General features: G+C 35.9%; 1 protein-coding gene across 1 annotated transcript in view; it reads left to right on the top strand.

Moving 5' to 3' along the window:
• Nucleotides 1–27,263, top strand: part of BRIP1 (BRCA1 interacting DNA helicase 1) — a 172,412-nt gene that overhangs the window by 103,971 nt on the left and 41,178 nt on the right. The window contains exons 15-16 of the mRNA XM_027767776.1: nucleotides 3,026–3,185; nucleotides 4,324–4,445. Coding sequence (XP_027623577.1) covers nucleotides 3,026–3,185; nucleotides 4,324–4,445 — 282 coding nt within the window. The remainder of the gene's footprint in view (nucleotides 1–3,025; nucleotides 3,186–4,323; nucleotides 4,446–27,263) is intronic.

Raw genomic sequence — 27,263 nt, 5'->3', positions numbered from 1 at the left:
GAGAGAGAGAGAGAGAGAGAGAGAGAGAGAGAAAGTGATAAAGCAGTCTGTCAGGTCCAGGACTCAAACCGCTATCGGCCATGTGGGAGTCCAGCACCCCAACCACCACACCACTTGCTGGCACCCAAAAAGTAAGTTCTAATAGCCAACCTGTGAGATATTTAAAATGGAAAAGACTTTTAGATTCATAGTAGCCTCATATTTTTTATGATATGTTATTGAATTTTAATTTTTATAGGTTAGGGAATCCTGACCATTATATAAAGAACAATACACTATTACTAATCAGTGATAGAAAAACTTTTTAGGGCTAGCACGTAGTGTGGTGGTTAAAGATGCTGAATTCCCATATGGCCAACCATGGTTCAAGTCCTGGACCTGGTGGCTTGCTTTCTCCCTTTCCCTTTTTCTCTGTCCTTTTCTGGTCAAATTAAAAATAATAAGAAGAAGAAATGGAGTTAAATAAATAATTTAAAAAATTTTTTTAAAGCTGAACTTTTTTTTTCATGATAGCATATGTGCATGCATAAGAGAGAAAGAAAGAAAAGCAACCCGGCCAGAGTCTCGTCCTTGTACCATTCCCTCTCCCCTACCCTCCAACTTATCAGGATCTTGGATTCCCAACATGCTTTCAAGCCAAACCAGGGATCCAGACTTGGAGTTGAGCATGTGGCTTCCAGCTCAGTTTGGTACTGACTGCCACTAGGCTAGACCAGTACTATAAAATTTATTTTATGATCTTATTCAGAGGCTTATTTCAAAATAATAGATGAGGGTAAAACTTTGAGGAAATAAACCATCTTATAAAATTGAGTAGTTTTTGTTCTCTAGAGAATTTGGGGCGGTTTTAAATAATTGGTCTACATTTTGTCAAATTTATGACAGAATAAGTGTGTAAAAGAGTTCAACTTAAATCATAATAATCACTACTACTGTTTCACCTTTATTCACTTGTTTTGCTGTGTTTTCTTTTCTGGCTTCTTGAAAAGAATGATTGATACTTTTCACATTTTAAAAATAAATGTATTTCAAGCTATAAATCTATTTCTAACTATTACCTTTGCTGTATCCTACATATATATTTTTTAAGAATTTATTGATTAATTAATTAATTAATTAATTTTAATTTGACCAGAGAGGAGCAGAGAGATGAGAGAGTGAGAAAGCAAGCCATCAGGTCTGGGACTTGAACCATAGTCAGCTATGTGGGAATCCAGCACCCTAAACCTCCATGCCATTTGCCAACCCCATACATCCTGTATGTTTTGAATTGTTTTTATTATTCATATTTAAAGATTTCACTAATTCTTCATTTTTTCCTTTCTAATCTATAAGTTTTTTTGGGGGGAGGGGAAGAGAGGTTTTTGCTGTAGGGCATATGTGTTCGCCAGAAAGAGAGAGAGACAGAGAGACAGAAAGCGAGAAATTACACCCCCCAGGGAGGATGGACATGCCGCAATCCCTTCTTCTCCATTCTCCTCCTGGGATCCTGGGCACGCATGCACACGCACCCGACGTGAGTCCACGCCACTGGGTCCAGGACTCAAACCGTGGTCAACTACATGGGAATTCAGCGACATAGCCATTTTGCTAATTGCTGGTCCCTAATCTATAAGATTTTTAACTAAGTTTTTGTGTTGGACTTTTTTTTTTTTTTAAGTTTTTGCCATCAGGTGCATGCATTCACCAGAGACATACAGAAAGAGAGAGAGAGAGAGAGAGAAAGAGAAATCATGGGGGAATGGCCACACTCAAATCCCTTGTCCGTTCTTCTGGGATTTGGGGCATGCACACACGTGTGCCTGATGTGAGTTTCAAGCTGCCAGGTCCAGTATTTGAACTGTGGTTGTCCAGACATTTTTTTTTTCCCCACTGAGTTTGATTCACCAGAGACATACAGAAAGAGAGAGAGAGAGAGAGAGAAAGAGAAATCATGGGGGAATGGCCACACTCAAATCCCTTGTCCGTTCTTCTGGGATTTGGGGCATGCACACACGTGTGCCTGATGTGAGTTTCAAGCTGCCAGGTCCAGTATTTGAACTGTGGTTGTCCAGACATTTTTTTTTTCCCCACTGAGTTTGCATTATTGACTTTTTTTTTTTTTTTTAAATTCTCAATAGAGTATATACATGCATGTATGAGTACATGGAGGTGGGAGAGAGAGGAGCATCCTCCACAGTGTCTGGTCATGCCACAATCCCCTTCTTCCAAACTGCCAGCCTCTCAAATTTTTGGCATTCATTCCTATGCCTAGCATGTCGCAGGCTGTCTGGACTAGGGATTCCAACTGTAGTTGTCATGTGGGATACATCTTCTCCTGAGCAGCTTATTACTGCTGTACCACAGAGCTGGCCCATATTATTAACTTTTAATCTGATATTGCATTATTGTTAGAATAAGTGGTCAAAATGATAAAGAATATTTGGAATTTGTTAAGTCTTTATGTAATCTAGCCCATGGTTATTTCTGTAAATGTTCCATTTATACCCATGTATTTTTTTAATTGTTGGCTGAGTCTCTGTTGATAAGTTATTCAATTCAGGTTATCTATGATGCTGAAATGGTCAAGCAGTATGCTGGTATCCTTAGTAAAATAGCCTTAAAAATTCTTCATTTAAGAATTCCTTAGTTAAAAGTATTAAGGAACTTCACCTTAGATTTGAAGAGAGAACTTAAAATTTACCAACTTTGACAGAATTATTTTATTTTGCTTTCTAAATCACCGAGCTAATAATAAAAGTAGTGATAGCTGCAGCAACAGTAGTGATAGTAGTAATGGCAGTAGCTAACATTTACTGAGCTCTTACTATGTACCAACACCATTTAATTAAACCTCTCTAAATATATTCATGAATGAACCCAGTAACAGCTCTATGAGATAATATTTTTTTCCTCACTTTATAAATGAAAAAAGACACAGAAAGTTTAACATGCATGCCATAGTCGCCTTATAGTTATACTGGTTTTAAACGAGGGTAGTTTTGTTCAGAGTAACACAAAAAATTGAAACTTTTTCTTTTCTTAGTTATTAGAAAAATTAAAGGATCGTTGGCAATATACTGGTTTATGGCATAATCTGGAGTTGGTGAAGACAGTCATTGTAGAACCACAAGGAGGAGAAAAAACTGATTTTGATGAATTACTACAGGTATACTATGATGCAATCAAGTACAGAGGAGAGAAAGGTAATTTGAAATTAATTCCAGGTCAATGAAAATAACAATTTTTATTATAAAATAAAGAGGTTATTGTTATTAGAATTTTATTTATATTGTCTTTTTTAAATGAGATGCATTTAGAAAAGAAATTACGTGTTATAATCCAGAGTGAAAAGAAAGTTAGGTAAAGGAATTCTCTTATTTGATGTTTTCCTCTATGAATATTTATTTGTATTCAGGTGTGTTTTTTCAGCTTTAACAAATGGCATACATACAGGTATTATCTCATAGTCTTCCTTACACTACCTAAAATATTCTATGCTAAAAAGGCAGCTAGAGGGGTCAGATGGTGATGACTGACTGTATTCCCAATCTTGGACCACGCAGCTTGAAAATCATTTTGGTCACATGTGCGTGTGTGCCCAAAATCCTTCGAGGAGACTGGAGGAGAAGGGATTGCAGTGTGGGTATCCCCCTCCGGGGGATTTCTTACTTTCCCTCTGTCTCTCTCCAGTGAGCTCACATGCCCTATACAAAATCTTAAAACAAAAAAAAGGCAGCTAGAGTATATGTAAATATCTTCCTCAGTGACCAAATGATACCTATATTTTGTCACAAATAATACACTTGTGTTTATATTCCATTACATAGGTAAACTTGAGTTTTTAAAACATAACTGAAGATCCAAATTCCAGGTTAGAGAATATTTATAAAAAGTTTGATGTGAAGAACTAAGTGTTTGAACAGTGTAATACAGATACTATAATCATTGTCAGTATCTTTTTATAGGACTAAACATGGAGTTCTCTTTGTACATTTTAAATACTTTTCAATGTATCAGTTCAATATATATACTATAAATTAGAGTTTTAATTATGTGTATTTGTATGTGACTTACAGTTACTTACAGTGTAAGTGCATCTTGGAGATTCACAGTTGTAAATTTGTTTGTTACCATATGCATCTAAATGTAATTTTGTTTCCCTTTTTTATTTAAAGATATTTTACTTTTAAAGCTTTATCTAATAATAGTGTTTTATTTTGATTATTTTACATTGGCTACTGTGCTTATTTAACAATGGAATCTTTTCAAAATGACATGGGTAAGCAGTTTCCGAGAATTTTGTGTGTATTTTTAAAAAGTGTTTCTTTTCTGTTGCTTAAGATGGAGCCCTCCTTGTAGCAGTCTGTCGTGGTAAAGTGAGTGAGGGTCTGGATTTTTCAGATGACAATGCCCGTGCTGTCATAACAATAGGAATTCCTTTTCCAAATGTGAAAGGTCTACAGGTAGGCCATCAGAAGCTTAAGTTTTGTGTAAAGTTAATTGTATGTCTTTCTTATATTCTCAGGTATTTTAAATCTTTGCTGAGTATGAATGAAAATGGTTTAATAGATATAGATAATGGTTTAATAGATAGATTTATGTATTTATTTTTATTTATACTCTCTTTTGCTCAACAGGAGTGGTTTCAAAGTGTTATCCTGGGTGGGAACTAGCAGTTAGCGTAATGACTATGTTGCTGGATTCCCACGTAGTCGACCGTGGTTCGTGTCCCGGACCCGGTGGCTTAAAACTCACTCCGGGAGTGTGTGCGTGCGTGCCCAAGATCCCGAGAGGAGAATGGAGGAGAAGGGATTGCGGCGTGGCCATGCCCTCAGGGGGTTATTTCTCACTTTCTGTCTCTCCGTCTCTCTCTGTCTTTCTGGCGAGCGCATGCGTCCTATAGAGAAAAACCTCTCTCAAAACAAAACAAAACAAAACAAAACAGTAATCCTGTTATTGTATATATACCCAAAGGACAGGAAATCAATCTATTGGAGAGACATTTGCACATACATTTTAAAAAATATTTAATTTAATTTTTATCATTATTATTTTTTAAAAAATTTGATCAGAGAGAAACAGAGAGGGAAAGCACGAAAGCAAACCTCCAGTTCTGGGTCTCTAACTGCAGTTGACCATGTAGGAATCTAGCACCCTAACCATTACACCACCTGCTGCCCCCCTCACGTCCATGTTTTATTGCAGCAGTAGTCACTCCAGCTGTGACATGGAATCAATCTAAGTGCCTAACTGATGAATATATAAAGAAAATGTGCATATGTAAAGAATAATGAACTCATATGATTTGAGACAAAATGGATAAACCTAGACAATAGAGCGTTAAGTAGAATTTGGATATGAAACTCAAACATCTTATCATCACTCATTAGCAGAAGCTAAAAGGCTCAGTGGCATAGAATTAGAGAGAATAATAGTAGATATTAGTAGCTGAATGGGGAGGTGGATTGAGGGGGAGGCATTGGAAGAAATTACTTAAAAGACACAAGAGTGCGTGTAAATAAGTTGAGTTGGCTATGGAATAGTGTGCAATAGTAGAGAATGTTTCTAACAATATATATTTCAAAAAAACCTTGTAGATCTATTTTTTTTTTTTTTGAGAGGTTTTGCTGTCTTTTATGCTCTCGCCAGAAGGACAGAGACAGAGAGATAGAAAGCAAGAAATATGGCCACACCGCAATCCCTTCTCCTCCATTCTCCTCTCAGGATTCTGGGCACGCACACACATGCGCCTGGCCTGAGTTTAAGCCATCGTGTCTGGGACTTGAACCATGTTTGACTACATGGGAGTCCAGTGACATAGTCATTACGCCAACTGCTGGTCCCCCTTGTAATTCTAATTTTAAATGTATACAACATAATGTTAAATGTTGAATATGGTGAATATGTTTATACCCTTGAATTGATTATTACACACTGCATACATGTTTTAAAAAGCTATATGGTAGGGAGACCAGCAGATGGCATAATGATTACATCACTGGATTCCCATGTAGTGAACACCAGTTTGAGTCCCGGACCCGGTGGCTTAAAACTCATGCTGGGAACATGTGCGTGCGTGCCCAAAATCACTAAGGGAGAAGGGAGAAAAGTGATTGCGGTGTGACCAACCCTCCTGGGGGGTGATTGCCTGCTTTCTGTCTCTGTCTCTCTCTGGCCAGCACATTTACCCTATAGCAAAAAGCTCTCTTAAAGAAAAAAACAAACAGGGACCAGCAGTTAGTGTAATGGCTATGTCGCTGGACTCCTATATAGTCGACCGCGGTTTGTGTCCTGGACTGGGTGGCTTAAAACTCACGCCGGGCACGTGTGCATGTGTGCCCAAGATCCTGAGAGGAGAATGGAGGAGAAGGGATTGTGACGTGGCCATCCCCCTGGGGGGGTGATTTCTCGCTTTCTGTTTCTCTGTCTGTCTCTGTCTTTCCGGCGAGCGCATGTGCCCTAGAGCAAAAACCTCTCCAAAAAACAAAAAAACATATTGTAGCTGAAAAGATGTACAATGATTATATATAAATCAGAGATTACTGTAATAAAAAAATACTTTTTCTATTTTCTTTACCTTCACCCCAACAACTTAGGATTTTGGGCGTTGTTATTGCCTCACTTTTAGGTTCTTGATCATTCTTTCTCAGGATAAATTCTTTTCAGTCTGTCATAAAAAAGACATTTGGTGATCTTCTCTGACATTTCTGTCATGATCCTACTTGTCCTAGGTCTGCTTATCTGAATCTCAATGGCACAAATGAATAAAATAGAATAAAAACAGAAGTTTTCATGAGTTCTAGGTGAGCAAGATGATTCTAAAGGGGTTTCCCTAACAGTTCCTGAAAGGGGCAAGTCGAATGGCCCTGAGAATGGTCCAAGCTGCAGAGATTAGAGACAGGAAAAGAGAAAGATTCTCTACCAGCAATACCAAATGAAGAGAAATGTATTTCTTATCACTGTATGTCTGAATTATTTCTTCCTATGTAATAATTTCAAAACTCGGTGACTTAAAACAATCATTCTTGCAGGTCACACATCTATGAAGTGACTGGATGGAAGATGATCTAGGCTTGGGCTTGGTTGGGCAGCTCTAATGATTTCAGCTGGGCTTAGGCATCTTACTATGGTTGGCTGATCTATAATAGGTTGGGCTCAACTGGTCAGCTCTGCTCTGTATCTCTTGTATCTCATCCTTTGTGGACCAATAGATAAGCCAAGGCATATTATCATTGCAGTGGCAGATGTGGAAGAAGAAAGCAAGCTTGATTATATACTTTTCCAATACCTTTTTCCATCATATCTGCTAGTGTCCAGTTGCCCAAAGTGTGTCATGTTCAGAATCCCAAAGTCAAGAGTCAGTGGACACTGGGATATTTTCTATCATTTGTGAAAAAGGCTTAGAATCATGACTCTAAGTGGAACCCCCAGCCTTGGCATTTTTTTTGGTAACTGAAGGATATTTATAAGTTATTCATAAGAGTAATGTGTTTCCGTTTTAAGAGTGTATATACACAGGTTATTATTTTTTTTTTCATTAAGATTTTTGCCTTAGGGTGTGTACACAAGCCAGAGAGAGACAGAGAGAGACGGTGAGAGGGAAAGTGAGAAATCACTCCTCTGGGGTGTGGCCATGCTGCAATTCCTTCTCCTTCATTCTCTTCCTGGGATTTTAGGCACACATGCACAAGTGTTCAGTGTGATTTTCAAGCTGTCAGGTCCAGGACTTGAACTGCGATCGGCCATGTGGGAGTCCAGTGCCTTAACCACTATGCCACTTGCTGGCCCCTACATGTAGTTTTTTTAATGATCAGGAAGTCCTTTTATCATTTGGAAATGACCAGAATATAGCAGTCAATACCTGAAAGAAATATCTGAAATTAATCAGAGAATCATTGTGGGTGGTTTCTTAAAGTATTCATAAATGGTCAGACAAATTATTGAAATATTTATTTGTATACCTGTATGGAATATGAAAGCGTTAAATTTTAATGTAGTCCAGTTTATATTTTTGTTTGTTGCTTTTGGTGTCACAGTTACGAAACAATCACCAAATCCAAAGTCATGCAGATTTTTCTCTAATTTTTCTTTTTTTAAAAAAGAATTATTTAATTTTAATTATTATTATTATTATTATTATTATTTTAATTTGCTTCACAGAGAGAGAAAGAGAGAGAGAAGTCACCAGGTCCGGGACTGGAATTGTGGTCGGTCATGTGGGAGTCTTAACACCTCAACCACCATGCCACTTGATGGCCCTTCTAAAGTTCTCTTTGAAGAGTTTTGTAGTTTTAACTATTTAGATATTTGATCCATTTTGAATAAATTTTTCTGTTTGATGTAACTACACTATATTGGGCTAGCAGGTGGCATGGTAGTTAAGCCACTACACTCTTACATGGCTGACTGTGGTTCAAGTCACAGACCTGGCAGCTTGCTTTCTCACCTTCTCTTTCTCTCCCTTGCTCTCACTCTTGCTCCCTCTCTCTGGTGATTGCACAAGCCCTGTAGTAATTTAAAAATAATTAAAGGAGAAAACTTAACACTGTATTTTCTGTACAATGTAATATTTAAAATGAATTTCTCATTGACAGCATGTAATTGAGTATTTTGTTTTTCTCATTCATCCTGGCAATCTTTGCCTTTCCTTTAGAGAGTTTTTTAAAAGAATTATTTAACTTGTTAATTTATTGATTTATTTTAATTTTACCAGAGAGGGACAGAGAGAGAGCAAAAACGAGAAAGCAAACTTCCAGGTCTCTTACTCGAACATAGTCAGTCATGTGAGAGTCCAGTGCCTTTAACCACCATGCCACCTGCCAGCTCCTCCCTTAAAGATTTTAATTCCTTTACATTTAAAGTAATTACTGATAGAGAAGGACCTTTCTGCTAGCAATTTGTTTATTGTGTCATAGGTTTTTTACCCCCTCAGTTCCTTCATTACACCATTTTTTTAAATTTAGTTGAGATGTAGTGAATTGATTCTCTTCTTTTTGTGTATATTTTTTAGTTATTTTTGTTACTGTTTGCCTTGGGGACTATAACTAACACATTCATTTCTTCTCCCTTTTACATTGTTAATGTTACAGATTATATCTTCATACAATGGGGTGCCCATTAATATAATTTGTAATTATCATTTTATGCATTTGTCTTCTAAGTCATATAGGAAAAAAAGAGGACTTACAAACCAGAAGTATAATAAAAGTGGCTACTTAGTTACTTTTACCAATATCCTTAAATTTTTTCTTTTCTTTTTTTTGGGAGAGGTTTTTGCTATAGGGCGTGTGCACTCGCCAGACAGACTGAGAGAGACAGAGAGATAGAAAATGAGGAATCACCCCCCAGGGGGGATGACCACGCCGCAATCCCTTCTCCTCCATTCTCTTCTTGGGATCTTGGACACGCACGCACACGTGCCCGGCGTGACTTTAAGCCACCGGGACTCGAACCACGGTCGACTATGTGGGAGTCCAGCGACATAGCTATTATGCTAACTGCTGGTCCCTCCTTAAATTTTTGTAAAACACATGCTATAAAGCTTTTAATACATTATATTTTGGTATTTATAGACATGTTTTATAATGTTAGTGTACATTGAAGATAGGGACAGTTTTTAAGGCATCTTTGTGTTTTCAATATTATCTTGAACATGGTGTTCAGTAAATGTATTAACAAATTACAGATTGAATGGGTTTTTAATATGTTATTAAAAATTGTATTTGGTTTTGTTTTAAAATACTGCAACAACAGTCTATTCCTAGAGACTTTAAGAAAGGCATGATAATGATAGCAATCTTTAAATGATAAATGAATATTAATATGACTTCTTAGGAAGCAATATAGTGTGTTGTCATAGTCATAAACCATTAAAAAGAGTTTAGACGAGAATGCTCAATCCCCAACAGCATCTTACACTTTGTCTAATATGTAGTAGAGCATAGTAAATGGAGATGGTATCTTATATTGATTATATTGGTTGTCTCTATATTAATTTTCTATTGTTATTTAACAAATTATCACATAAGTATCTTAAAACCACATGCACTTATTAGCTCATAATTTCTATGGGTCAGGAGTCTAGGCCCCGCTTAGCTGAGTCCTCTGCTCAAGGTTCGACAGGGCAGCAGTTATGGCGTTGTCTGGACTACAATCTCATCTGGAGCTTGGGGTCTTCTTCCAAGTTCATTCAGACTGTTGGCTTTAATTCAGTTCCTTTTGTTTGTAGAACTGGAGTTCTTCCTAATCCAGTTAGTGGCCACTTTTGGTTCCTAGAAGCTACTCGGTTTCTTGCCATTGATCTAGTCCTTCCTCACAGGTTTTCACAACATGGCAGTTTACTTCAAGGCCAACAGCATGTCCTCAGTTAATTAGAACAAAATCTTATATAACTTACTACTACCTTTGTCATATTACATAACTTAATCAAGGGAGCTATCCCCTAACCCTTACCATGTTCTGTTGGCTAGGAGCAAGTGACAGGTTCTGTCTGAACTCAAGGGAAGAGCATTCTAAAGTTGTAATTCTTTCTGTGTCACCTTAGGGTGTGTCTGCTGTACTCTTGTTCTCTGTAAAAGGAAATGATGAACTTAATGATTTCCATAAATAACTTCCAAAATTAAAATTAGTGGCCCTTAAGTTAGAACTTCATAGTTTTTTTTTTAAATTGTCTATCATGCAGGAATAAATAAAAGTACTAATAGGTGAAATTTTAAATATCTTATAGAAATAAAATAATTTGTTTCTGTATTATTTTCTCTATTTCATTTGAATTCATATTTTAAAAAGGTTAACATCAGTGTCTGAATTAGAAAAGTGGTTTGAGTAGGAAAAAGAAGGCAATGACATTAATTTTATGATACTTTTTTTCTTTAAATTTGAGAAAGATTATGGAAGTTAAAATTAAAGTACAGTTTAAAATACTAACCTAAGACTTTGCAGTCTCAATAGCAGAGTTTGGTTTTTACAGAAGGAGGAAAATGTATGTTAGAGCCAAAAATATGACTTCTTTGGCTGTGACCAGGATTTCCTCTTCCCACCTTGGGGACTAGAAAATAGAGGTAGGAAAATTTCATTTCGGAGCCAAGTGTGACTTGTTTAGTTCAAGTCATAATTTATTGCCCATACCTCAGGGACCTGAAAATAAAGAAACCCACTATGAAATGCTGATAATGGGCCACTCTGAAGGGCAAGCATTAAACTAACTTTCCCAGTAAGTTTTTTTTTTTTTTCACGTCCACCTTTCCCAGATGCTTCTGATCATTTTATAAGGACATACTTAACCGTACAATAGTTAAAAAGAAAACTCTGTGTGCTAAACCAAAGTATATGAGGGTCATGAGAGTAAACAAAGGCTTTTATATGAGTAGATGTCAGTGAAAAAGTATAACTAAAGGAAAAGATTATTTTTAAATGCAAATAATCATAGTATAACAAGGCTGCTTTTTAAATGGGGATCTAAAGTAAATCCTTTGGCCAGTTACTATGAACTAATAACCACAAGAACCTTCAACTTTGTAATTTAGGTATCCTCATCTCAAATTAGTGACATAAACATAGCTTGAGATGAGAAGGTACAATATTTAGATTTTAAAATTGCATTTTATTGTATCCTTTAGCATAGTTTAGTAGTTTATAGAAATATTCACCCTTTATGGGTATTGTATCTTATTCCTCTGAGGAAAAATTCATAAAGCTATGGCATGTGGCTAAAAATGTTATACATTAAAACTGTTAAAGTGATATGTTAAATTTTTATAGCTGGTTTAGGAAAAGTTGATGATAATATTCATTGTCTGCTTATAATGTAAGGTAATTTATTAAGATATAATTATATTTGGAAACTATTTTAAATTCAAATAGTGATCTGAATATCTGTTTTAGTATTGGCATGTCACATCATGAATTTCTTTTAGTTCTGTTTTGTTTCTGTTTGTGTAGGGCACTTCTTTTAGTTCCTAATGTACTAGACTATTTGAGTGTATTATTTTAATTTTTTAAAACTACATTCATGGGACCAGCAGGTGGTATGGTGGCACATGGCTGACTGCAGTCGAGTTCTCAACCTGGCAGCTTGTTTTCTCACTTTTCCTCTCTTTCTCTGTCTCTCTCTGGTGAGTGCATGTGCCCAGTAACAAGTTAAAAAAATAATAATAAATGGGTATTGTATCTTATTCCTCTGAGGAAAAATTCATAAAGCTATGGCATGTGGCTAAAAATGTTATACATTAAAACTGTTAAAGTGATATGTTAAATTTTTATAGCTGGTTTAGGAAAAGTTGATGATAATATTCATTGTCTGCTTATAATGTAAGGTAATTTATTAAGATATAATTATATTTGGAAACTATTTTAAATTCAAATAGTGATCTGAATATCTGTTTTAGTATTGGCATGTCACATCATGAATTTCTTTTAGTTCTGTTTTGTTTCTGTTTGTGTAGGGCACTTCTTTTAGTTCCTAATGTACTAGACTATTTGAGTGTATTATTTTAATTTTTTAAAACTACATTCATGGGACCAGCAGGTGGTATGGTGGCACATGGCTGACTGCAGTCGAGTTCTCAACCTGGCAGCTTGTTTTCTCACTTTTCCTCTCTTTCTCTGTCTCTCTCTGGTGAGTGCATGTGCCCAGTAACAAGTTAAAAAAATAATAATAAATAAAATTAAATAAATAATTCTTTAAAAGAACTATATTCATAATTGAAAAATATAGCCATCTATCATTATTTTAGTTTTGTTACATTAGTTATTGACTTTGTAGCAAACACACTTATAGATTGGTAGGTTTTTATGCATTGCTGACATTTTATAAACCATAGAAAAAACTGGTTGCCTCAGAGAACAATAGCATTGATAAAAGAGAGTGCCTATTAAACCATATTAATGGTTCGACACCAATGCTTTCAGGTGTCAAACTATTATCAGGTAATGGCAATATTTGAATTTAAATCTGATAGATTTCTTTTGGAGGAGAATAATATTCTTTCATTATTCTCATTGCTTTCATAGCAATGTGGATATTCATGAGAAGATGAATGAGGGCAGATATACAAAAGACTATAGTTTATCAAGGCAAACTTAATATCAGAACATGTAGATTAGTCAATTTCTTTTAAATAGGTTGATATATTCCTTTTGAATTAGTTTTCCACAATAATTAACTTAATGACCTTGATTCTTTCAGCATCTATTTATTCATTTACTTAGCAAGATTTCTCAGAGCCTAATTTGTACTAAATGCAGTAGGTGAATAAATGAACACGATGCTGTCTCATGATGTGATAGCTATACTTAAGTAAAGGACAGGAGTGTGTAACAGGATGTTTTGATGGAAAAGAAACTGGTGGCTAATATGCTTAGGAAGCATGAAGTTGAGGAGCACCTTATACCGCCCATATAAATAACAACTTACTTTGACTTGCCTAAAAGAGATGGAGAAGCCAGAAAAATAAGATTTGAATCTTGTCTGCCTTGAACTTGAGACATACATTTGATAAAATAGAATGGCCTCTTCTGAGGCCAGATTACAAAATTATTCATATTATAAAGCTAGTCAGTGTAAGTAATCATTTTTGAGTATCTAGCTGCTCAAAGTACAATTATGAAAGAGTCTGCATACACAGTGATAGACCATACAGATTACAGCCCTCTGTCTCATGGAGTTTACAGTCTAGCAAGGAATATTGACATTAAAATCATAAAGAAACAATCACAATTGCGATGAAAGCTATAAAGAAAAAGTCACAGGAATCATAATGTTATAACAGGTCTTTTGGGGTCAAGGAAGGCTTCCTGTGGAAGTGATATTTAAGCTGACACAGGAAAGAAGGCTAGGAGTTACACAGGTGAACAGAATGGTTAAGAGTATTCTCAACAGAGAACAGCATATGCTAAGGCCCTCAAGTGTAAAAGAGGATAGCATTTTCCAGGAATTGGAAGAAGCTGAGATGTGGAGAGTAACTTGAGAGAATGGCATGTGAATAGAGTCTTGGAGAAGTATTTAGAAGCCAAATCACTTAGGATTCTGTATGCCATTTTTAGGATTTAGGACTTTAAGCTATGGGAAACCAGATCCAGGAACAGAGCCTGAGGTCAGGGTGAAGTGGAGTTCTATACTGTAGCATCTGATACACAAACCCACCTGGATCTAGCATGGTAATAACATGTGGCTACCCAGGGGAAATGGCTCTACATATAAACTTAAACGGCTGTAATACTAAACTCTTTAACATTTAGGAATCCAGCAACTTGCTCTTGGAATTGTTGGAAACACTTAGGCCAAAAAACAAATACGGAAGAAAAACCTCATCACCTCTAAAAGTCTAGAATAAGTTTACCCTCAATTACTTAAACCGTTTTCCCCTCCTCAGAACATTTTTTTTCTTATAATCTGAATAGCCTCGTAATTTCGCCAAAACTATTACTTTAAACAGTTTATATCTTGAAATTCTAAAATTAAAATCTAGTTTAAATCTAAATGGTCTAGCTTAACAACTTGTATACATGTATTTGGGCAGTGAAAAATGAGATTAAAAAATCCTCTATGTACTCCATCCCTTCTGAAAACAAAAAACAAACTAATAAGTAAACAAAACCACAAAATAAATGGATGAATTGCTGAGCTTTTTAAATTTTTGAGTTACCCATATTTCTTAAAAGGATGTTTGGGAACCAGCAGTTAGCGTAATGGCTATGTCGCTGGACTCCCATGTAGTCAACCGCGGTTCGTGTCCCGGACCCGGTGGCTTAAAACTCACGCCGGGCACGTGTGCGTGCGTGCCCAAGATCCCGAGAGGAGAATGGAGGAGAAGGGATTGCGACGTGACCATCCCCCCGGGGGGTGATTTCTCGCTTTCTGTCTCTATGTCTTTCTCTGTCTGTCTGGCGAGCGCAAGCACCCTACAGTGAAAATCTCTCCAAAAAAAAAAAAAAAAAGGATGTTTTAGAATCTGGTGGAAACATTTAAAATCACAAAATTTTTAGGGGTTTGGTTGGTATCTTTTTCTCCTAGAAAAGGGGAGAAACCTTGTGTTTTTTAAAAATACAAAGGTTTTTTTCTTATGATTATCTGTTTTTTGGCAAGAGCAGAAACTTTGTTAACTCTGTGTATTAGTTTTGCTCTAAAACTAGGTTGAAGGCATTAAAAATGAAACTGTCACCCTGGAGACTTATAAAGTTGATTGACACTTATCCACTTTGTGGTCATAGAGCCTAATCAACAGCACTACCTCAAAGGTAACTTCTCTGAAAATCATGTTATTTATTTTTTTTCAGAGGAGAATTTTAGTTGTGGGGTTTAGTTAGTTTACTTAGATCCCCTTAAAGCCTCCAGGGTACAGATATGTGGATGGACTTCAGGTGAGTACATTATTTGATTTTTCTAATTAAAAGTTTTAAGGTCTCAGATAACATGAACAGTAGTAGACATCACTGTTCAGTGTCCTATTTTTCACTGAAACTAAAGTTTGAAGCATTGGGGATGAGTTTAGTGAATGCTTTCTGACTACAGGACAGATAACCTCAGTGTTCTAAGGAGTAAAATACGGTACACAATAACTCAGTATATTTTCTTGTTGAATCAGATCTCCTAGATTTGTGGCTTAAAATTATATAGTGGGATTTCTCAAGTTTGACATTTTGGACATGGTAATTCTTTGTTATGAGGGATGGCCTATACATTATAGAATATATAACAGCATCTCTAGCCTTTATCCACCAGAGGCCAGTAGCAACACCGCACTGCACCCCTCAGTTGTGAAAACCAGAAACACCTCCAGAGTTAGCTTGTACATTCTGGGAGGCAAAATGGCTCTCAGCTGAGCACCACTCCTTTATATAGTAAGACATGCAGATGTGTATTGTGAATTAAAATGAGCAATCTGTATTTATTTTAAAGTTCAATAAAGCTTTTATTAAGAGCCTAACATATACTAACGGTAGTAAATGGCTTCTTTTTTTTTGAAGTTTTTTGCTATAGGGCGCATGCATTTATCAGAAAGACAGCAGAGACAGAGACAGAGACAGAGAGACAAAAAGCAAGGAATCACTCCCCAGGGGTAATGGCCACGCTGCAATCCCTTCTCCTCCATTCTCCTCTCAGGATCTTGGGCACGCACGCACATGTGCCCGGTGTGAGTTTAAGCCACCGGGTCCAGGACTCGAATCACAGTCAACTACATGGGAGTCCAGCAACATAACCATTACGCCAACTGCTAGTCCCTGTAAATGGCTTATAATAATAATCCTTGGCTCCCACCCCACTACCAGCCTTTGCTTCTGAGAGGCAATGGCTTTCACTTCTTTTAGCTGTTTCAACTGGTATCTACCTCATATTATATATTAATTTAATTGGGTTTAGACATCAATTATTAACTCCTATTTGAGATAAAGATTTTAGTTCACTCAATTTTTTTATCTTTATATTCTCTCACAATGTCATTCTGTCATAATTTGTTATTAAATCTATAATCAATATTCACATTAACATGACTAAAAATACTGTTGACTATAGTCAAATGATTTTCTTACTATCTTGAACTTTAGAGTTATTAATAACCCCTCTCTTCTACCCCTTTATTTTCTTTTTAAAAGATCTTTTTTAGGGTGGTGGGGAGGGGAATCTATCATTCTCCAGTAGATCAGTACAATGCAGCTTAATAAAATTCTTTTATCAGACATGTCAGATAATATATCAGTTCCTCTCCCCCAACCCCCACATCATTTCTGGAGCTTCCTGATCTGCTTCAGTCAGAGCTATGTTGTTCTTTAAGCCCACTTAACTGCCAGTATCCTGAAGTTTCCCTTTGTTGTCATCCTGTGAATTTGCTTTGCCCATCTTCTGTGTTGCATCACCAGTTTTCCCGGTCTCGGATTGTCTTCCTAATTCTGGTTTGCTGTTTGACCTTTGTGGTACACATCCTCCAATGGTTTCCTTATACCTCCATTTCCTGCAGATCAAACTGGCTTATTTTTCCCATCAGTAGCTCTGAGGGTATTTAAGTTTGAACTTTCTCCTTTCTGCTTCATCACTTGTCATCTGCTTTTCACATTCATATATTGGACTTGGGTTAGATGTCTCTTAGTTTAATTGAGTTTCTCTTTCCTGTTTGTCTTCATTTGTAGATAATTTTCAAGAGGCTGGGAAAGAAGATAATATTTTTTATTTTTTTCTTCTTGAAACTAGAAGTCTTCATTACTTTCTAAGATTAAGCATGAGTTTTCAGCCAACTGTGAGTCCATATGCTTTATTCCCACAGTCACAAATTCACTAAGTCCTGAATCAAATATTCATGGTACTAATATTTTAAGGGTAGAAAGTGTATGTGTGTGTGTGTGTGTGTGTGTGTGTGTGTGTGTGTGTGTATTAACCAAACCTTTATTTATATTTGAAAGGTAATTTGGATGTTATGGTAAAAATCTGGAGAGCAGAAGAGTTTTACCTCATTTGTTGGACTGTGGAAGTAATAAATAGAATTTTAAGGTTTTAAGTATATTTTCAATGTTTCCCAATACTTATTTCACCTTTTTTCTTACATGTATATTTCTTTTGCCCATGTTTGTTTTTAAAAGTTACAGGGTTTTGGGAACCAGCAGTTAGCGTAATGGCTATGTCACTGGACTCCCACGTAGTCGACCGTGGTTCGCGTCCCGGACCCGGTGGCTTAAAACTCACGTTAGGCGCGTGTGCCTGTGTGTCCCAAATCCTGAGAGGAGAATGGAGGAGAAGGGATTGCAGCGTGACCATCCCCCCTGGGGGGGGTGATTTCTCGCTTTCTGTCTCTCTGTCTCTCTATGTCTGTCTGGCAAGCGCACACACCCTATAGCGAAAACCTCTCCAAAAAAAAAAAAAAAAATGTTACAGGGTTTTGGGACCAGCAGGTGGCGTGGTGGTTAAGATGCTGGACATTCCCACATGGCCGACCACGATACGAGTCTCAGACCTGGAGGCTTTCTCTCTCTCTCTCTTTCTCTCTGGTCAAATATAAATATATTTATAATAAATGAATGAATAAATAAAATTCAATAAATAATTTTTTTTTAAAGTTACAGGGTTTAGCCATGTGAAATCTGAGTGTAAGCCTCCTCTCACTGGGATTAACTTCTACTCTTCATTCCTACCATTGCAACTGAACCTTTATGTAGCTCTCCCAAGGCTGTAGTGCTTTCGTATTACATCTTCTGGCATTCACAAACCTCTTTCAGGAGAGAGCTTGCCTTCTTCCAGGGTTATACATAGAAGGAGGTATAGGTCTCTGTCACTTGCTGAATGTCATTTGCTCATCCCTTTTAGCAATACCTCTTGTTGTGTGTGTGTGTGTGTGTGTGTGTGTGTGTGTGTGTGTTTAGTTTATTTTATACATTTAATCACTATATATCACTTAGTGTGTAAAGTGAATTTTTTTTTCCTGTTTTTAATGACAGGCTGGGGTATGGGGCAGGATTGGGGAGGAGAAACCCCTTCTCCCCCATGGGGCCTGGTCACATCTCAGTCCTTCTTCCTCCAGTTCTTCATCCTGTCAGAATCCTAGGCTGTGGATGCAGCATGTTTTTTCAAGTCGTTAGGGCTGGGACTAAAACCTGGTCAGTCACAGAGGAGCAGACTTCCTCTGTGAGTACTTAACTGTTATGATGCAAGGGCCAGCCTAACACTGCTTTCTTATATAATATAATATTTTATGTTGTAAAGTTTATTTATATGTATTAGGCTTTCATACGTAACTTTAACAAAGAAAGCTCTAGATTTATGATATTTGAATAAAATTATATTTAGACTAATTCAGGACCAATTATACATTCTTTTTCAGATTACACCACTGGTATATTTTTGTAGTTCTGTTTTCAGAAACAACCCAAAGGTTGCAACATGACTAAAAAGAATTATAAAGGATGTTAAAGGATGCTAATGTTAGCTGCACTTTTTCAGAAAATTTGAGCTCAATTGTAGGAGTTATTTAGAAAAAAAATTGTTTCAGAACTGTTTGAACACTTTCCTGTTTTCTGCCAATGTATATATTTTTATTGGTATTTTATGAAAAAGTAGCCTCTTCATAAACTGAAGAAACTTAACTTTTTTTTAAAGTTTCTTTTTCCTTTCTTATTGTGAGAGAGCGAGAGAGAGACAGAGACCCCCAATAGGGATCCCAGTCATATTATTGTTACTGTGTCTTGATTCTTTTTTTGGGGGGTAGATTATTATGGTCAGGTCCTAATGTAGCAGGAAAAGTAATAGCTGAAAACCTTTTCTAACCTATGTGTGTGTTTAATTTAAAAAGGAACCTAGCTTCTTAACTCTTGGCAGAAAATAATTTTTTCCTGTTTAGAAAAAATATACATTCTATATTTGGTTAACTCTGTGTTTCAGAAATCTTGAAAATATGCCAGCTGAAATAAAATAAGCAATACTCTTTTTATCTAGTAAAATTATTTCACATACAAAGTCTTACACTGAATTTAGAACATTAACCATTGGAATTTATATTGTGATACTCTGATAAGAATGTTTACACTGTGATGATATGGAGCCATAAATGTCTCTAATGCACTGTCTCTGTCTTCCAGATTTGGTTTGCTCTAAATGTTTAGGTTTTAGGCCCTGTGTTTTGGCTACAGATAAAACTATTTTTCTTGAGTGTTTGCTAAACAAATGTGGGTTTTGTTTTTTTTTTTTGAAGCATAGTTTTCTTAGTATTTTTAATTAGTGAGTTTTAGCTGATTATTTGTTCTTAGTCTTATTTGAAGACTTGAACTTTTGTCTTCAAACTTACATACCAGAAAAAAGTGTACTCTGCTTATGTTGATTGCTTTCAGGAAGGCACTTATTACTGAAATCATAATACATATTTATATGAATTGGGATAAAATCTACCATACTTCATATGAAGTAATAGTAAACTGAAGAGATGCATTTATAGTTCCAGCTCATACTTGTCACATCATTTATTTCTTTAGAAACTATATATAAAAGGCTACTCTTGTACAGAGCTATTTAAGGTTAACACCGTTTGGTTTGAGTAAAAAATGAAAAAATAATCTGATGTTCAAAATTGTGACCTAGTTTCTTGTTAACATACATGGTACAGTCTTGATTATTTTGTATTATTGCTATACTACTTATAATGTTTCTAGAATAAAACCAAGGCATGGAGAGCTTAAGAAACTTATTGTTTGACCTTAAATATACTCCAGTGTAATGGTATTTTCTTATCAGAATCTAAAATCATTTAACTTCTGCTTGAATACTGTCTGTTGGTATTTTAAAACAAGTCTGTAAGTAGCACCAATAGATTATTGTTACCTTTGCTATTCTGGATCTTATTTCTACTTATGTCAGGTTAGATGATGAAGCAAATACATTCTTAGTTGTCTAGAAAATTACCATATTAAATATGATTTTTATTTTGTGTGAACTTCATACTCCACAGTTATAAAAATAAAAGTGTCTGTGAATCACTGCATCATCTGAATCAATGGGTTGCAAACTTAATAAATAAACTACACAAATAAACTAGTTGAATTCTGTGGTGAAATAACCGGATTTTTAGATGTTTGGAAAATAATTAGAAAGATACTAAGCCACAGGAAGGGCCACACAAAACACAACCGTGGGCCTTTGGCTTTCAAATTTGATAAAATAGTTTGTCTTCTCCCTGCTGGTCACACATCCCTCCGAAATTACACATGCACTCATTTATTAGGAATGGGAACCAAGTGGTTTAAACTCCTTCTATAAAGTACAATTAAATATAGCTTTCTATTTTGAGAAAGACTTGTAAAATGTATTTGAAAAGTAATGTTAACTGGTCTAAAAGATCATTTTTCCAAACCACACTTGAGCTCAATTTATGGTGTTTACTTTCTGTCAAAACTTAGAATAAACATTCACAGTTAACTTCCATAATGTAAAATGTCTGTCTCATTAGGCATTAAAGAAGCATTGGTCAACAGGTATAACATTGTTAGACTATATAGCATGAATGTGGGCATGACCTCCCAAATAGATCAAAGACTAATCTCTTTGACAGTTATAAGATGGCAGAGGCTGCCTTGGGCCCTTTGCTGCTGCAGATTGAAACTATTTGTTTGGAAAGCATGCCTGAGGGATAAGAATGTATTTATAAGGATGAGCAGGTAAAAGTAAAAGGTTGTCTTTTGACATTTCAACTAATCCCTTCCAGCCTCTGGTTTACTTAACATTTAGGCTATTTGCTGGCAGGAGAAACTGGCTTTTTCACATATGCTGTATGTCATTTTAAATTGGGCATTGATTTTCATGCCTGATAATCCCCAAGTGTAAAATGAAATAGATTCTGATGTCATTAAAATGAATTGTACTGGCTTCCTACCTTTTCTTCCTACTTTCTACCCTTAGTTTTTTTCTTAATTAAATGTGATCCCCAAAGATAATTTTTGTTATTTATTAATTTTAAAATATCTGTTTTGTTATTTAATCTTTTAAATTTCAAAGTTAATCTTTACAGACTGTTCAAGTTATTTTGGGTTTTGTTTGTTTGTTTTTTACTTTTTCCCTAAAACAGTCTTTATGGTTAATAGTATCAATACTGTAAAGATCATTTGGATTGTAAAGAATGTATGAAAATTTCTAAGAAATTGAGTAATGTCAGAAAGTTAGTTCACTTTAATGAAAAATAATAGCCCAGGGAGACATAATTTTATTATTTACTCTAATAGTGGCTATATTATCTCTAAATATTTCATTTAAATTAACGCTTCCTAGAGCAACTGTTGTCATAGGAACAGTGATTATTATAATCCACAATATAGGAAATGAAAATCCCCAAGCTATTATGTCTGATAAAGTGTAGATGTCAGATTTCTTTGAAGAAAATACTGTTAGAGAAAAACTACTTCAGTTACATTTTGAAAGTAGGAAATATCTTTTCCCCAACTAGGTAGAATTTTTTTTTAATTTTTCATTTACTACAGGAGTCATGAGCTCGTAAAGAAAGAGAGAGGGAACTGGCAAGCAACCCTCCACCCTCACCCCTGGGAAGATGGCCACATCACAGTGCCTTCTCGTCCACTTTCCTCTCAAGATGTTGGGCATGCACGCATATGTGCCTGGTGTGTTTTTCAGGCCACCGGGTCTGGACTCAGATCATGCTGTCAGCCATGGATATCCAGCCACATTAACCACCTTACCACCTGCCTGGCCCACCAACTAGACAGACTTTTTAAAGCTTTTTTTTTGTATATAGTTTTATTTTTTGGAAATTTGCCAGAGGGTACGTGCACTTGCCAGAGAGACAAAAAGAGAGAGAAAGAGGGATAGAGAAAGCAACCTCCTTGGGAGTGGTCCCACTACAATCCCTTCTCTCATTTCCTCCACCTGTCAGGTATCTGGGCACACATGCATACATGCTGTAGTGTTTTTCAATCCCCCTGGTATGGGCCTTTAACCATGTAGTTGGCTATGTGGAATCCAGTTGCCTTAAGCACTAGGCAACTGGCTGGCCCATAAAGTATTTTTTCTAATATTTAAATATCATAATATACTTTAAGAAATTATCTTCTATACAGTATTATCTAATATTTACGTGACACTATGTTATTTATTGTTTGTATTACTCTTAAAGTATATTTCCTTTATATTCTAGTTATAAAATTTTAATTTAGTAATTTGACAAGTTCTTTTGAGGGGATATAAAATAAAAAATTTTTACCTACCAGATTGTAAGCTACTTGCCGGAAGTATACTATTCTATTTTCTAAAGCATGTCTTTTTGTTTAAAAAGGGTTATAGTATTATAGACTGTACTGAAAATACTTTGTTTTTTTCTTGAGTGGTTTGACAGTTTATTAAAGCTATAAGTTCTAGGGACCAGCAGATGATGTAGTGGTTAAGTTGCTGGACTCTCATATGGCCTACCATGATTTGACTTCTGGACCCGGAGGCTTTAAACTCATGCTGGGTGCATGTATATGTGTGCCCAAAATCTCGAGAGGAAACTGGAGGAGAAGGGATTGTGGTATGGCCATCTCCCGGGGGGTGGGGGGATGGGGGGGTGATTTCTTACTTTCTGTCTATCTCTTGGGCAAGCACACACACCTTATAGCAAAAATCTCCCTGGAAAACAAACAAACAAAAACTATAAGTTCTGTTAATCTATCTTGAAAGTCCAAACATTTTCTAAGAAGGTTAGTCTTTTTTTAAAAATAATCATTTATTTAATTTTATTTATTTATTATTATTATTATTATTCAGTTTGAACAGAGAGACAGAGATAGAAGAAGAGTGAGAAAGCAAGCTGCCAGACCTGGCACTCAAACCATGGTCAGCCATGTAAGAGTCGAACACCTTAACCACACCACCTGCCGGACCCAAAGAAAGTAATTCTTTGTTCCTGTAATTAAGATTGTACTGTAGAAACATAGAAGATATATTTTTTAAATAATTATTTAATTTTACTTATTATTTTTAAATTTGCTATAGGGCATGTGCACTCACCTGAGAGAGATACACAGGGGGTCAGGGAAGTGAAAAAGCAAACTGGAAGGCCTGGGACTCGAACCACCATTGACCATGTGGGAATCCAGTGCCTTAACCACCATGCCACCTGCTGTTTCCCCATAGAAGATACCTTTAAAGCTGACTAGCTAAAGGGAGCAGTTCTTATAGTATCACATTGGATCAACTTGCTGCTGGAAATCATAGTAAATTTCTGTGAGCTCCCAATGCTGACAGTTTGTTATAGATAAATTAAGTTGCTATCATTGGATTCTAAAGCCGTTTTTAAACTTAATAACCTGTCCGTACTCAGTTTTTAAATAGGAAAAGTAACACAAAATAGACTTGATTTGGCTAAGGTCATTCAAAAAAACTATGTAATATTATACTCTGGAGTTTCTACTCTTAAAAGAGCCACTCAGTCAGACCTGGATTCAAATAATTCCAACTCTGTCCTTTACAAGGCTGGATTACCTTCAACTTATTTTTTATCTTTTTTTTAATTTTAAGATTTTTTGCCATTAGGACATATACACTCAACAGAGACAGAGAGAGGGGAAGTGAAAAATCACTCCCCGGGGTGATGACCACACCTCAATCCATTCTCCTCTTGGGATTTGGGGCATGTACACACACACACATCTGGCATGATTTTCAAGCTACCAGGTCCAGGATGCGAACCATGGTCAGCCATGCGGAAGTGCCTTAACCACCATACCACCCGCTGGTCCCTGTTTCTTAACTTTTAAATCTTAGCTTTTTTCATCTGTAAAATGGTAATAATATCTATCTTTTAAGATTATTGTAATGATTAGATAAGATAATACTTATTAATAAATACATTGCACATAGAATAGTATAAGGGGGGACAAAAGTTTATGGGAAAATGGAATTAAAGTACGAATTTATTTTGGTGCAAAAAAATTGAAATCCATGGATAGGTTTTTCATAATATGTATTTTTCATGAACTTTTGAAGGCGTCCTCCTATAGAGCTCAGTAAATATCACTATTATTAATAAGATCTTGGGCTTCCAACTTTTCCAGTTTTGACTCAGTTTAACTATCTTTTTTTTGTCAATTTCTTCTCTTGGCTTAGAAATTATTTCTTTAACATGGTTAAGCCAAATTTGTATTCTTCTTCAAACTTACCTCATTTTTCCTGAACGGAGTACTGGAAATCTGTCAGTAGCCAGAAACTTGGAATAATGTTTGGCTTTTTCCTCTTTTATAAGTCCCACATGTATGTAGTCACATAAGTCCAGTAGCTATACAATATGTTATAAACTGGACCTCCTTTCTCTTCCTTTTGCTTCTCCAGATCAGGCCCCCATTACTCCTACACATCTTTATTCCTCAGTTCCTCACTTTTGTATACTGTAATCAAAATTAGTATTTTAACACTTAACAGTTCTTTGATAGCCATCTGTGCACATATGTTTTCTGCTTATTGTAAGCTCTTACTAAGCAGAAATATTTTAAACTTACCTTTGTATAAGTGCCTAGCACAAGTGCCACAGCCACAATGATAAATACTGAACAGAATTCGGTGTTCCTTTCAGCTACCAAAATTTTCTTTCCATGATAACAGTTTTTCATCTTAATGTTTCTGCAGCGTTCTTGACAGCTGCTTAGAAATTTGCCAGAAGGCATGTGCACATGCCAGAGAGAGACAAAAGGACAAATGAAGGAGAGGAAGAAAGAACCTTCCCAACCGGAGTGGTAGTGCCACAGTCACTTCTCCACTTCTCCTTGTATGTTCTGGTTATGAGTCTCATCCTTGGAGGATTTGGAGCATACGTGTGCATGTGCCCAGTGTGTTTTTCAAACCACTGAGACTTGTATTTGAACTATGTGATCAGCCATGTGGGACCTGGCTTCCTCAACCACTGAGCCCTGGCTGGCCTGTGATAAGATCTTTTAGCTTCTACTTATGAGTGAAAACATTATTTGTCCTTCAGTGCCTGGCTTATTAGCAGTATGTCCTCCAGGTTCACTCATGTTGCTACAAGTGACAGGGTTTCATTATTTTTTATGACTGAATAGTATTCTGTAGGTATATATACTACATTTTCTTCTTTTCTTTCTTTCCTTTTCTTTCTTTCTTTTTTTTTTTTTTAAAGATTTTTGCTATAGGGTGCATGTACTTACCAGAGAAACAGGGACAGGGAAAGTGAGATATCACTTCCCAAGGATGGTCACGCCACAACCCCTTCTCTTCCATTCTCCTCTCGGGGTTTTGGACATGCATGCATACACATCTGGCATGAGTTTTAAACCGCTAGATCTGCTCGAACCATAGTCGGCCATGTGTAGTCCAGCGCCTTAACCACTACACAACCTGCTGGCCCCACTACATTTTCTTTTTCTAGTTATCAGCTGTTGGAAACTTAGGTTGATTCAATATTTTAGCTATTGTGAATAGTGCTGCCCAAAATATGGGAGTGCAGATATCTCTTGAATATAATGATTTACTTTCCTTTGAATATATACCCAAAAGTTAGATTACTAGCTTGATAAAAGGTAGTTCTATGTTTAGTTTTCTGAAGAACCTCCATACTGTTTTCCATACTAGTTGTACTAATTTACATTCCCACCAGTGGTGTGTGAGAGTTCCCCTTTCTCCACAACCACACCAGCATTTTTATTCTTAGCTTTTTGGATAATAACTATTCTAACCGGAGTGAGATAATACCTCATTGTGGTTCTATTTTACATTTCCCTGGTGATTAGTGATGTTGAACATTTCTTCATGTACTTGTTGGCCATTCGTATGTCCTCTTCCAAGAACTATCTGTTAAGATTGATTGCTTATTTTTTTAATCAGATTACTTGTTTTGGCTGGTGAGCTGTTCGAGTTCCTTTTATGTTCTGGTTATGAGTCTCTTGTTGGGAGTATAACTTGTAGATATTTTCTCTCATTATTTAGGTTGTCTATTTCCCTCATTGATTGTTTCCTTTTCTGTACAAGAATTTAAGTTTGGCGTAACCCATTTATCTATTTTTGTTATTGTTATCATACTTTCAAGGTCTTTCATGTACTGTTGAATTTGGTTTGCTATTATTTTGTTAAACATTTTTACTTCTCTGTTCTTCAGAGATAATGGTCTGTAGTTTGTTGTTATTATTGTCTTTGTCTGATTTTGATAACAGAGTAATACTACTCTCATAGAATTCGTTTGGGGAGGATTCCCTCTATTTCAACCTTTCAGAATAGTTTGAGAAAAATTAATAATAGTTCTTTAAAGGATTTGTAAGATTCAGCGGTGAAGCCATCTGGTCCTGTTCTTTTCTTTGTTGTAAGAGGTTTTTTTTTTTTTAAATTACTGGTTCAAATTCATTGTTATTAGTCTGTTTAGGTTTTCTATTTTTTCCAGGTAGATTTAGATTGTGTGTGTCCAGTAATTTATTCATCTCCTCAGAGTTTTTCAGCTTGCTGGCATATCATAGTTTATAGGAGTCTCTAATGATTTTAAAAAAATATGTATTTCTGTGGTATCAGGTGTAATGCCTCCTTTCTCATTTTATTTATTTGGGTCTTCTCTTTTTCTTAGTTTAACTAATGGTTTTTCTTCTATACTTTAAAAAATCCAACTTTTCCTTTTGTTGATTTTTTGTTTTTCTACTTTTTTTTTTCTTTTTGGTCTGTAACTCGTTTTTTTCTGATCTGATCTTTATTCTTTCATTTTTACTATCTTTGCGTTTAGATTATTCTTGCTTTTCTAATTTCTTGAGATGCGTCATTGGATTGTTCATTTTGGATGTAGGCCCTTATTGCTTTGAACTTCTCTCTTGACAAAGCTTTTGCTGTATCT

The sequence above is a fragment of the Tupaia chinensis genome, unplaced genomic scaffold (genome assembly GCF_000334495.1).
Source record: "Tupaia chinensis unplaced genomic scaffold, TupChi_1.0 Scaffold144642_1, whole genome shotgun sequence".
NCBI lineage: Eukaryota > Metazoa > Chordata > Mammalia > Scandentia > Tupaiidae > Tupaia > Tupaia belangeri.
The sequence above is the reverse complement of the archived record's forward strand: the minus strand, read 5'-3'. Positions and strand labels throughout refer to the sequence as shown.